The 12448-nt window shown below is 42.8% G+C and overlaps 1 protein-coding gene across 2 annotated transcripts in view; it reads left to right on the top strand.

Annotated features, from left to right (window-relative positions):
* The first annotated feature begins 8430 nt into the window (after nucleotides 1-8430).
* Nucleotides 8431-12448, top strand: part of reep3b (receptor accessory protein 3b) — a 45556-nt gene continuing 41538 nt past the window's right edge. For both annotated transcript variants that reach the window (XM_054734216.2, XM_054734217.2), the window contains exon 1: nucleotides 8431-8679. In XM_054734216.2, coding sequence (XP_054590191.1) covers nucleotides 8648-8679 — 32 coding nt within the window. In that variant the 5' untranslated portion in view covers nucleotides 8431-8647. The remainder of the gene's footprint in view (nucleotides 8680-12448) is intronic.

The raw sequence follows: 12448 nt of genomic DNA on the forward strand, positions 1-12448 counted from the left end.
TTCATTAAATTAACATTTAAATTATTTATATGCATCATTAAAATAAAAAAAAACATGTTTTGAAATATATAAAGTGCACCAAACTTGACTCAGTCCATTCAACAATTCTAAATGGACAATTATGTAACTCATCAATTAATTATTTGAAAGGATAATTTGTCAATTAAATACTGAAAAAAATAAACAATTCATTAATGAGGCAAGAACTTTTCTCTCTCTGTCTCTCTCTCTCTCTCTCTCTCTCTCTGGAAGCCCCACTCTAAGGGAGTTTGCAGTGTATTAGTGAGTCATATATTGTACAACCACAGTCATAAAGTTTTCAATCAGTAGTTTTATTTCAGTATGTATTTTTCCAGTATCACAAAAAATGTAATTTTCTATGGTTAAAACCATCTAGCTTATGTGCACTTTTTAAAACACTGCCCAGCAAACATTCGGACGTTTAATGACAGTTGAACGGTCACAACTGTAAAATACCTGAAACTAAGAAAAATTAACATGACATCTACTGCATTTTCCTTGCCCGGCCTCGAACCTGGATCCTCTGGGGCGAGAGTCACCCGCTCTTCCAACTGAGCTATGCCAGCAACTACTTTACCAGCAGACTTTTTTGTATAGATAGGTAGAGGGTAAAGTGCGGGGTACACTAACCAATCAGAGGACAGAGAAGATCTGCCACAGGCCACGCCTCCAGAGTGCCAAAACCCTTACAGCCGAGCGAGCAGGAGTCAGAAACCGAGCGCGCAGAGACGCTGCCGAGCGCGCACAGAGGCTGCCGCGCGCGCACGTTTTCCTCTGCCGTGTTCTCGTTGACAACGCGCGCACGCAGGTTTGTCACTTGTGCACATCCTTGTGCGCTCACAGACACAGTTTGCTCCCTCTCAGTGCACAAATGACCTCTCGCCATGTATATTTCCGCTCGCGAGTCCCGTTCACACGCGCGCTGCCATGTATATTTTCGCTCGCGAGTCCCGTTCACACGCGCGCTGTGGACCCAATGCGCGTGCACGGGTTTTGACACGGGTATGATGCGATACAAAAGAATAAAATAAAATCAAGACAACTTTAATTTCATTTGAAACATGTAGACTGTGGGTGACGATGGCTGAGGATATCACGTTAGAGTTCATACTTGTTCAATTTTTAATTTTAATTCTGGTGCCTGTTAGCAACCAAAACACATCCTCACGTGCTTCTGGATATCATGTATTGTATATGAAGACATGCCTGTAATAATAAGTAAAGATTATCAGCTGTAGGTTCAGTGTGCTCATAGGAAATGTGACAAAAGAACAGAAAAGACATTTCTCTTTATGGCCTATATAGTTGTCATCATCAACGTTACATGACTTACAGAATACATGTGACCAACTAACATTTTGTATTCTACCACCGGATGTTCGGATCAAAATATGAACCAATCAGATCTTAGATCAGGTGAGAACCAGGCGTTTCACGTCATCATCTAGGTTTTGCAGGCGGTGGAGAGCAACTGCAGCTCCTTGCTCCAAACTCTGCAGCCGCCTTGATCTCACGAGGTTATCGTTGCCTACGTATGCATGATGTCAGAGCAAGTCGGCGTCAAGTCGGACACAAATCTAACCAGCATGCACTGCTCGCCGATCACCGGCGATCTAATCCATAGACATTGGCCCAGTCTCAAAACTCACACTTGCGCCCTTCAAATGTGCAATCCCGACCAGGGGTGCAAGTGCGTAGGGTGTCCCAATTCTCAAGTGCAGAAGTTGATCACGCCCCTTTTGCACCCTTATTCTGCACTTCACCCAAGTCTGTAGCAATGCAGTTGCGCAAAATGGCAACTGAGACAGACGCTAGTCCTCGTAGCTAAGCGATGTTTTAAATTGCTATCCCTTAAACCATCTTTTTGACCTTCTTTACAATACTTTACCTACATATTGACTGCTCTGAAACAATTTAAATGTTTTACTAATCTGACTGCTATCCCAATACAATCTTTATTGCTCCTCTCCAAAAGAAGCCTGCACAGCTAGGATGCATTTAGCTACTGGTCAGACCTATTGTTCGCCCTATTCCAGCATGAAGCCAAACGATCAAGGAACTAAACACAAAGAAAGGGGAACCCCTACCTACACAGAAGGTATGGTTTTTGGTCTTCCTCTTGCTGTTGAGCGAAAGCCTTCTGTTTCAGCCATTTTGGCCAGCAGCCCTGCTATAGCACATATTGTGACTATACTGTTTCTGCTGCTGATGCTGATGATCAAGAAGCTGCTCTTATGCTCTTGCCACCATCTGCCCCCGACACACCAGTTAAATCTAAAGAAAGAAAGCAAAAATGCAAAATTTCTTTAACAGAACTGCGGGCTAATATAGTTGCCACAATTAATACGATAGCAGATAACCTGGAGGGTATGACTGCTAATAACACAATGAGCATCGAGGCACTGAAGAAATCTGTTGAATTCGCCTTTGCAGAAGTTGAATCTTTAAAGTCTGACATGAAAAAGATGAGGCCGCTGGAGATAGGAGTTTCAAATTCTTAAAAGCATTTGGAAGCTAACTTGTGAAGGCAAAAGAGCTGAAGAAGAATGCCTGATCTCAGAAATAACTTCTTTTACACTTAAACACCTGAAAGCTTGTCTGTAAATATCACCAACGTTTAATCAATCTGCAGAGCAAAGTAGAGGACATGTATAAACGTAAGGCTGAGGGGGCCTTTGTGATGAGTAGAAAGCGATAGTTGGAGGAAGGGGAACAGAATTCAGCCACATTTTTTGTCTTGAAAAACTGCATGTTAAATATAATACCATATCAAAAATCAAAAATTGATAGAGAAATTACATCTGACTTGGGTAAAATAGCTGATTATTGTTCAGATTTCGATTCCAAAATTACGTCGTCGTCATCTTCCTCCGCTTATCTGGGTCCGGGTCGTGGGGGCAGCATCCCAACTAGGGAGCTCCAGACCGTCCTCTCCCCGACCACCTCCACCAGCTCCTCCGGCAGGACCCCAAGGCGTTCCCGGACCAGATTGGAGATGTAATCTCTCCAACGTGCCCTGGGTTGTCCCGGGGGCCTCCTGCCGGCAGGACATGCCCGAAACACCTCCCCAGGGAGGCGTCCAGGAGGCATCCTGACCAGATGCCCAAACCACCTCAACTGGCTCCTTTCGATCCGGAGGAGCAGCGGTTCTACTCCGAGTCCCTCCCGAATGTCTGAGCTCCTCACCCTATCTCTGAGGCTGAGCCCGGCCACCCTACGGAGGAAACTCATTTCGGCCGCTTGTATCCACGATCTCGTTCTTTCGGTCATTACCCAAAGCTCATGACCATAGGTGAGGATTGGGACGTAGATCGACCGGTAAATCGAGAGCCTGGCTTTCTGGCTCAGCTCCCTCTTCACCACGACAGATCGGCTCAGCGTCCGCATCACTGCAGACGCTGAACCAATCCGCCTGTCGATCTCCCGATACCTCCTACCCTCACTCATGAACAAGACCCCGAGATACTTAAACTCCTCCACTTGAGGTAGGACCTCTCTCCTGACCCGGAGTTGGCAAGCCACCCTTTTCTGGTCGAGAACCATGGTCTCAGATTTGGAGGTGCTGATCCTCATCCCAGCCGCTTCACACTTGGCTGCGAACCTACCCAGCAAGAGCTGAAGGTCAGAGCTGGATGAAGCTAAGAGGACCACATCATCCGCAAAAAGCAGAGACGAGATTCTCCTGCCACCAAACTCGACACACTCCACACCACGGCTGCGCCTAGAAATTCTGTCCATAAAGGTAATGAACAGAACCGGTGACAAAGGGCAGCCCTGGCGGAGTCCAACCCTCACTGGGAACAGGTCCGACTTACTGCCGGCTATGCGGACCAAACTCACGATCCTCTGGTAAAGGGACTGAATGGCCCTTAACAGAAAGCCCGTTGTGTTCGAGAATTCTACACAGATTAGATCACCGGTGATCAGCGCGCAGTGCTTGCTGGATAGATTTGCGTCTGACTTGACGCCGACTTGCTCTGATGTCATGCATACGTAGGCAACGATAACGTAATGAGATCAAGGCAAGCGCAGAATAGAAAGATAATAACATTTGTGAGGATCCTACTCAAATTTCAGAATTCTGTGAAAACTTTTACAAAAATCTTTATAACACAAAAATCTCAGATGACAGAGTGGATCAATTTATGAATTCTCTAAATAATATTAAACAAATAAGTGAAATCCCAAAAAAAAAAGATCACACCCAGATCACTAGCGAAGACATAGAAACTTCCATTAACCAACTAAAACTTAATAAATCTCGGGGTACGGATGGGCTAACTATGGAGTTTTCCAAGAAATATTCCAAGGAATTATCACCATTTTTTTATACAAGGTTTATGTCGAAAGCTTAGAATACGATGAACTTCCTCCAACAATATCCCACAGCCTTATTACCTTACTACCCAAACCAAACAAAGACAAATTACTATTAGATAATTGGCGTCCTATTACCCTACTTCAAAATGATGACAAAATTATTTCAAGTTGCATTGCTAAAAAACTTAAAAGTCATCTTGATGAAATTATTGATGAAACCCAATCAGGCTTTGTTTCAGGAAGACACATAACCAATAACATCAGACTTGTACTAGATATATTAGACCATTCGGACTTAACTGAGGATGATGGATTTATTTTTTTTTTAGATTTCTTCAAAGCTTTCGACACAATAGAACACAATTTTATGTTTAAAGCGCTAGAAAAATTCGGCTTTGGAGAACCATTCATAAAAAATCTTCAGATGCTTTATGTTTATGTTTATTCATTTAGGAGATGCTTTCATCCAAAGCGACTTACAATTTATAACCTATAGGGCATGTTGTGATCTGTGGGGGAAACCGGAGTACCCGGAGGAAACCCACACATGCATGGGGAGAACACGCAACTCCACGCAGAAAGGCCGCAGCCGAGCCGAGTTTCGAACCTGCAACCTTCGTGCTGTGAGGCAACAGTGCTAACCACTGCTTCACCACGCAGTCCACAGATGCTTTATAACAATAGGAACACAACTATAAAACTATCCAATGGCGGCTCAAAAAGATTTTATATCAAAAGAGGCCTTAGACAAGGCTGCTGAGCCTCCATCTAATTATTTAGATTGGCAATGCAAATCTTACTGACTCTCATTAAAAAAAGTGATTTACAAGGTATACGTATGACTAATAGAAATGTTATGATCTCCCAACTCGCTGATGATACAGCCCTTTTCGTAAAAACAAAAATGAAATTAAAAAAGCCCTTAACATTATCAGTACATTCTCCAATGCCTCAGGATTAACGCTAAATATTAGCAAGAGTGAACTGATGCCCCTTAAAACAACTTCTGAAAAAGACATACAGCATGTCAGTAAAAACATTGTTACATACTTAGGAATAACCATACAAAAAATGAAGGTATAGGATCATTAGATCATCTTCTAGCTCTTGGAGGGTGCAGATGCTTTTTTTCTCCTCTCCTCCATATCCTCAAGGCCTTTGTCTGTCTGTGTGTGCTGGGTGCACGGCTGCTTCTGCATTTTTTTCTGGAAACTGAAATTCACTAAAATGGATCTCTTCAAAACAATTTCTAATCGGAATCTGGTGTCCTTGAGTCTGCAAGGCTACAACGAAAACTCCCCCCTCAGAAGATATGTGGAATGTGCCGTCGCTATGGCGACTCAACTCTGTCTCCTATCCCAGCCTGGGTGGGACTGCGGGAAGGCCGCTGAAATGTTCCAGGGTCACTGCAACCCCCCAACCCTCAATGCTCTTTCCCCTATCCACACCGAGGTGACATGCGCTGATTATCGTGGCTGCAGGAACTGAAGTTGGGATAGTCCCAACCCACCACCCCACCTAGTGGACACTTATGTTGTGTTGTCTGAAGTGTGTTGCATATCTGTTTGAGGTGTTTTTTTTTTTGCAGAGCAAAGCTGCCCTCCCGGTGGAGGGTAACTCTGAAGTGCCTATTTTTTCCCTCCACCTGAACCAATCCTCATGTATCTCTATTAAGGTAGCGTGGCTCAGGGTTGCGAATGACCACAGTCACCAATTCTTGTCATGTGTCTTGCCCATGTATGTCTGATCTCTGAATTGTGTGTACTGAAACTCTAATTTCCCTCTGGGATTAATAAAGTATCTTTGATTGATTGATTGATTGATTGATTGATTGATTGATTGATTGATTGAAAACTTTAATCCCTTGATAAAATCTGTAGAGCAAAGATTTAACCATTGGCTCCAGAGGGACCTTTGTCTTGCTGGGAGATCCTTAATAACAGAGGCAGAAGGATTATCTTGGCTAGTTTACACAGCTCTTGCTCTAGAGGTCCCACAAAAATGCAGTGCCAATATTGACAAGTTAATCTTCAACTTCATCTGGAAAAATAAACGCCATCCCATAAAAAAAAAACGTCATGATGAATAAGCCGGACAAAGGCAGAATTGGCACATTAGATTTTTCACCGCTAAACACTACTTTTAAAATTAAATACATCAAAACCTTTTAAAAAAATCCTTATTCTACATGCAACGCAATACCTGTGATATATGGGTGGTTTACCCGTTTTACTAAGATGTAATCACAACAAGCTTAAAATTCTGCCGAAACTATCACTTTATCACAAGCAAATGCTAATATGCTGGTCACTCATGTACAAACACAATTTTTCACCTCACAAATATTACATTTGGAACAATAATGATATAAAATACAAGAATAAAACACTTTTCAATAAAAAGAAGTATGAAAAAGGCATACAGTCAGTTGCTTGATGCAAATGGTAATTTACTGTCATACTCACAATTCATGACTACCATTTCCCTGTGCCATCCAAAGCCAATGCTAATATATTTGATGCAATTCCCAGCGGCATACTTCAACTTCTGTCATCAGCACCAAAAGGAAAAGACTTCATTTCACCTTCATTTGAACCAAATGACATTTTTATTGATTCAGACAACCCTTTTATAAGCAACAAAATGTCCAACAAAGTAATTAGAAACACTGTTATGGGAAATGTATCTTCACCAGCGTGTACTTTTTACTGGTCCAACACCTCTGAAAATATTGACTGGAATTGGACATAGTTGCTACCAAGAAAATATTTACTGTTTAAATGACAAGTTAATCTGTACATCATTTTAGATTATTCCCATATGCTATCCGGTTAAAGCTTTTCTACAAAAAATATATAAATGGGAAATGGATTGCTTGTGTTGTTTCTGTAAAAATGATGATGAATGTCTGCTACACTTGTTGGACTGCACTCACACAAAAATCTTTTGGACTAGTGATGTGTCGGTGGCGAACGAACCGGCTCTAAGAGCCGGCTCTTTGAAGCGAAGGACGGGAGCCGGCTTCATTGCGAGCTGTCCCCTCCCCTCCCCCCTCCCCTCATGCTTTGGTGAAAGCTACAGGCGATATGTCAACATGTGTAACTGTGTGTCCAGACTGTCCAAACACAGAGCAGCAGGGGCGGGGAAGAGGGAGCATCAGACTCAGACACACAGCAGAGCACATGCGGGTGGAGGGAGACGAGAGGGAAAGAGGTGGAGGAGAAAGGCGAGCGAGAGGGAGGGGAGTGTGACGAAGACGGTGAGAAAATGAGCGCCAGCAGTCGGAAAGTGGAGATTTCTTAAAGTGTTCAGTTATTAAATCCATAGAAATTTTAAATATTTGATATATTGCATTTTTTACATTAGTAAATCATTTTACATATAGTTTAGCATTATTTTGGTTATAAATGTACTCTACGCAACACAAAATCTGAGGAGCCACTTGGGAGCCGAAAGAGCCGGCTCTTTTTGGTGAGCTGAGCCAAAAGAAGCGGCTCTCTAAAAAGAGCTGGAATTCCCATCACTATTTTGGACTGACATGATGAATTTTCGAAATAGAAAAACCACAACTTTCTCACAAGAAAAAGGCATGTGTTGTTTGGTAAAACATGATCTTAAAGACTCAGAAAAACTATACATCACTAATTTGCTTGTGATATATGGGAAATATCATATCCACACCTCAAAATTTCAGCGTCATGAACCTAACTTTAAAGCATTCTTAGCTACTTTAGATATTTACATAGACAGCCTTGAATCTAGTTCCAATTCTAAAGCCATTAGAACGATATCTGCCCTTGAAAGGACTACTCACAATCTTCCTGCGTCACATTTATCTGTACTACGCCATTGTTCATTTTTCTGTACTCTTTTGCAATGTATAGCAAATTTTGTAAATGTTCTATATTCAAACAATAAAAATAAAAAAGTCCTGCAACGTTTCGATTTTTTGACCAATCAAAGCTAGAGAGGTGGACTTTCAAATTCTACCGCTCCAATCACATGCTGAAGTCACGTAGCCGACCAATCACAAACATGTTGATCTGACCAATCGTGGACGTGGAAGATGGTGACGTCCGGAGTGTTCTGCTGGTGTCAGAAACAGACGGAAAAAGAAATCTCCAGGAACACAGGAGTTTCCTCGACTGGTTTATCTGAGAATACACAAACCTTGCCTCGCTAGCGGAGCGGCCTCTGACCGACTCCTCCTAGATTAGAAGGTTTTTACCGAGTTTGCTTTCGGCGGACAAACGTTTATTCTCAGTTTCTCATCTGACACCACCTCGACACAACAAAGGCTGAAGACATGGTGTCTTGGATTATTTCCAGGAGCGTAGTGTAAGTATACCGACAGCTGCGGGCGATGTGAAACTACTCACTTTGACACCAATCTGAGAGGAACTCGAGCTCTGCTAGCTCCCAGAGCTAACAAGCGGTTGTGTCTGTCATACTTTTCAGTCCTGTAACTTAACACATAACTAGAGGGGGAGCAAGACACCAGGACACTATTCTGATCAACAACGGAGGTCGTTGTTATTCGCAGGCATCATAAACAAGTTTAATTTAGACGAACGCGACCTTTGCTACTGTGGTTTTCTGCTCAGTGTGCTGTTGATGCTAATGTGGTGTATCATGGTGAGTCGGTCGTTAGAAAACAAAACTTTAGTTGAGCAGGACAAGCCTCTACGTGTTCATGCTGCTCAGGTGTGTGTTCCTGTGTTCTTACATTCTTTAGGGCTGACATGCCCTGAGATCCCTTCAGAAGACTAAAGAGATGTTTATCTGTTGTAACCCCAGGGTGTTTCTCAATGGCCGTGTTCGAGATGAGCCAGTTCTGCGTAAATTAGATCACTGGTGATCGGCGCGCACTACTTGCTGGTTAGATTTGTGTCCAACTCAATAGTATGTCTGCTGCTGACCATCGACATAAATATATGGACAATGGGTTTCCATAGACTCCAATAACACATTTTTGAAGAGAAATGGGAGGTGGCCACCACCGCCATTTTGACCGTGTCACAGGTTCCGTCAAGCCCAGACAATTCCATAAAAGGGAAGAGAGGAGGAGCTGAGGGTGGGGCTGTAAGGCTGGGATCGACTGACGACACCCGGTCGAACTAGCTACAAGCTAACCCAAAGCTAATGCGGAGGTGGGAGCTAAGCTAACGGAGGTAGCAACCTAGGTACAACCGGAGTTAACTGTGCACAACACCAGAGCTTCTGAGTCAGAGACACGCCGGGCTGACCGCTGGGGAGAACCGGGTGGAACACAGAGGTCTCCTGAAAGCTGCTGAAAGTCGGCAGCCCGCGCAGCAGACAGAAGCCGCGATCAGACAGAGATGCGCCGAGCTGTGGGAAGGGGATATGGGTGGAAAACAGAGGTCTCCCGAGAGCTCCACAAGCCGATAGTGGGAACCCAGCTCCACCAACATGTTATATTTCAACCCATTTTCTAAAGTGCAGCTTTATGTTAAATGCACTGGGTTTTACCTTATTACATTTACATTTCATGGTTAAACAGTACATGTTAAAATCTAAGCTCGGCTCGGAAGTGGCCTAAAATACATAAATATAATTTTACTTACCGAAAAAATGTGAAGTGGAAAGTCTTTGGAAGCTCTATTAGTGCAGTTAATGCCACAGCAAGTAATTTTGTCCAACAATTGCAGAAATAATATCCAAAAAAGAATACACAAACACAGAGACTCAAAATCCCGGAGCAGTTTCCAGGCCAGACCGAGGCTCTACTGAGGCCTTTCCACGGAGCTAGCTCTGTGGTCACGTGGGTCTGATGCTCATTAATTATACAGAATTTTAGGCTTTTAATACACTTAAACAGAAGAGTGAGAAAAAAATTCACCCCCCTCAGAGTTGTCATGAGTGTAAACTAGATCATTTAAACCTAAAACATGTTCTGGTACCAGGCTGTAAACATGTTTATTTCTGCTGTGAAATTGGTATTTTTTAACATGGGAGTCAATGAGGATTTGCTCGCTTTCTGACACCAGCCCCTAGTGGATGAGGGTGGAACTGCAATTTTTGGTACTTCCGGGTTGGAGTCAATTTTTGAGCCTCATTGTGGGGGCTTGGGACCAACGTGTAACTAACTGCAGATTCAAGACTAACTGCTGATTCAAGGCCGCAGACTTGGACACCGCAGATTCATGCCTGCTGCAGATTCAAGCTTCTACTGTTTAACAGTTGCATATAGGGCTGCTCAATTAATCGAATTTTAATCATGATTACGATCTGAGTTTTGAACGATTATAAAAAACAAAACAAGCCGATTATTTGCTCCTCCCACTTGCGCTGCCCTGAGTTGCAAATGAAGCGCTCCTCCCAACTTGGCGACTTTGACGCTATTTCTAGCAGCTTCTCAGACCCCCTTCTTGACTTTTTAAATCTTAAAAGTACCTAGCGAACATCTCAGAAACATCTCTGGTAACCCTTAGCTACTTTCTGGATAACTGTCGTTGACATTTCCTGCAGGTTAGCTAAACACTCCGCCCGCGCTCCGGACCGTTCTTCAGGACATTAGGAAAGGGAATGATGCAGTGATGTGTCAGTTGCTAAAGAAACAGTTCTCGGAGCCGGCTCCCTGTTGGATAGGGATGGGTACCGAATTCGGTACTTTTTAAGGTACCGACCGAATTCCACAGTACCGACCGAGCACCGATTCACTTCATTTGAAACTGTGCCTCGTTTCGGTACCCGTCCTTCACAACGAGAACTTGCCTAGACAGCTGCGCATGCGCAAGAGGTTATGTCGTCGGTCGCTGCGAGCTAGTTGTAAACAGAGCAGCATGGTAGAAAGAACGCACGCTAAAGCTTGGGTCCACTTCACTAAATGTGATGGGTAACTGGGTGATGATGAAACCAGCGACAACGATCTAAGTGAGACATCCTCATCTTAATCTGCTCCGGTAGTTAAATAAAATGTTTAAGATAACGTTAGCTTGATTTGTTAGCTTCCGTTTCACTAATGGTGTATTCGCTTTCTCCTCGGAACTTCGAAATTCCGACTAGAAGAACATGAACGCGCTCTAAAGTTTGGCTTCACTTTACTAAATGCGACGGGTGATTGGGTGAAGATGAAACCAGTGACAACGATTTAAGTGTGAGGCATCATCGTTTTAATCTGCTCCAGCAGCTAAATAAACTGTTTAAGATAACGTTAGCTTGATATGTTAGCTTCCTATGCCACCATTGTTATCAGCTAATGGTGCGTTCGCTTTCTCCTCGGAAATTCTAACTCCCCAGTAGGAAAAATCAATTGAAAAAGGACGGTAAAAGGAATGAAGATACACAGTAAATTTAGTTCACAGTTAAGATGTTTGCTTCAGTTTAATTATCAGCTTATAAAACTACAAGGACGATGTTAAAATACAAACAGTTGTATGTTATTTATCGTGATATTTATCAAATATGGTTATATATTAAGAAAAATATATATTTAATTATAAAAGAGAATTAAAATATTAAACACTCAAAAGTATCGAAAATTGGTACCGTTAAGTACCGGTATCGATAAGTAGCTACCGGGAATTAGTACTGGATCAATTCAAATGTCAAAGGTACCCATCCCTACTGTTGGAGTAACCAGAGTGAGTGACACACACCATACTTGCGGACTCCTGAGCCGATAAAAACGGCTAAATGTGCGCGTGCGGCATGTTAAACATACGTGCAGCTTGCCCCGATTGCTGTGAGACCGGGGTGGGGGGTGGGGGCGCAGCTGTGGTTGGGACAATTATTACATTAACTGATGGACCTGTAAATAAATACTTTATAAATAAGGTAGAAATAAGTTCCTCACGCTGATAAATAATAACTAATCTCTCTGAGGACACGGTGCTAGTGCACTCTCCTACAGCACCTTGACACGACTAAATAAATGTTATGCAACATTTTGTGAACATCAATTTATTTGCATTTATTTGCTATAAATGCCACTGTATAATTCTTGCTGTCAGTATTTGCAAGATATTGGTATTTGGGTCTGTACTGGTTAGACTTAAATGAGTTAAACCAAGGTCTATAGCCCTTGGGTCATAGACTGAGCTGTAAGTATATTGGTCTTTTTATACTGGGAATCAGGAGTTCTTTT

The sequence above is a fragment of the Nothobranchius furzeri genome, chromosome 16 (genome assembly GCF_043380555.1).
Source record: "Nothobranchius furzeri strain GRZ-AD chromosome 16, NfurGRZ-RIMD1, whole genome shotgun sequence".
Taxonomy (NCBI): Eukaryota; Metazoa; Chordata; class Actinopteri; order Cyprinodontiformes; family Nothobranchiidae; genus Nothobranchius; species Nothobranchius furzeri.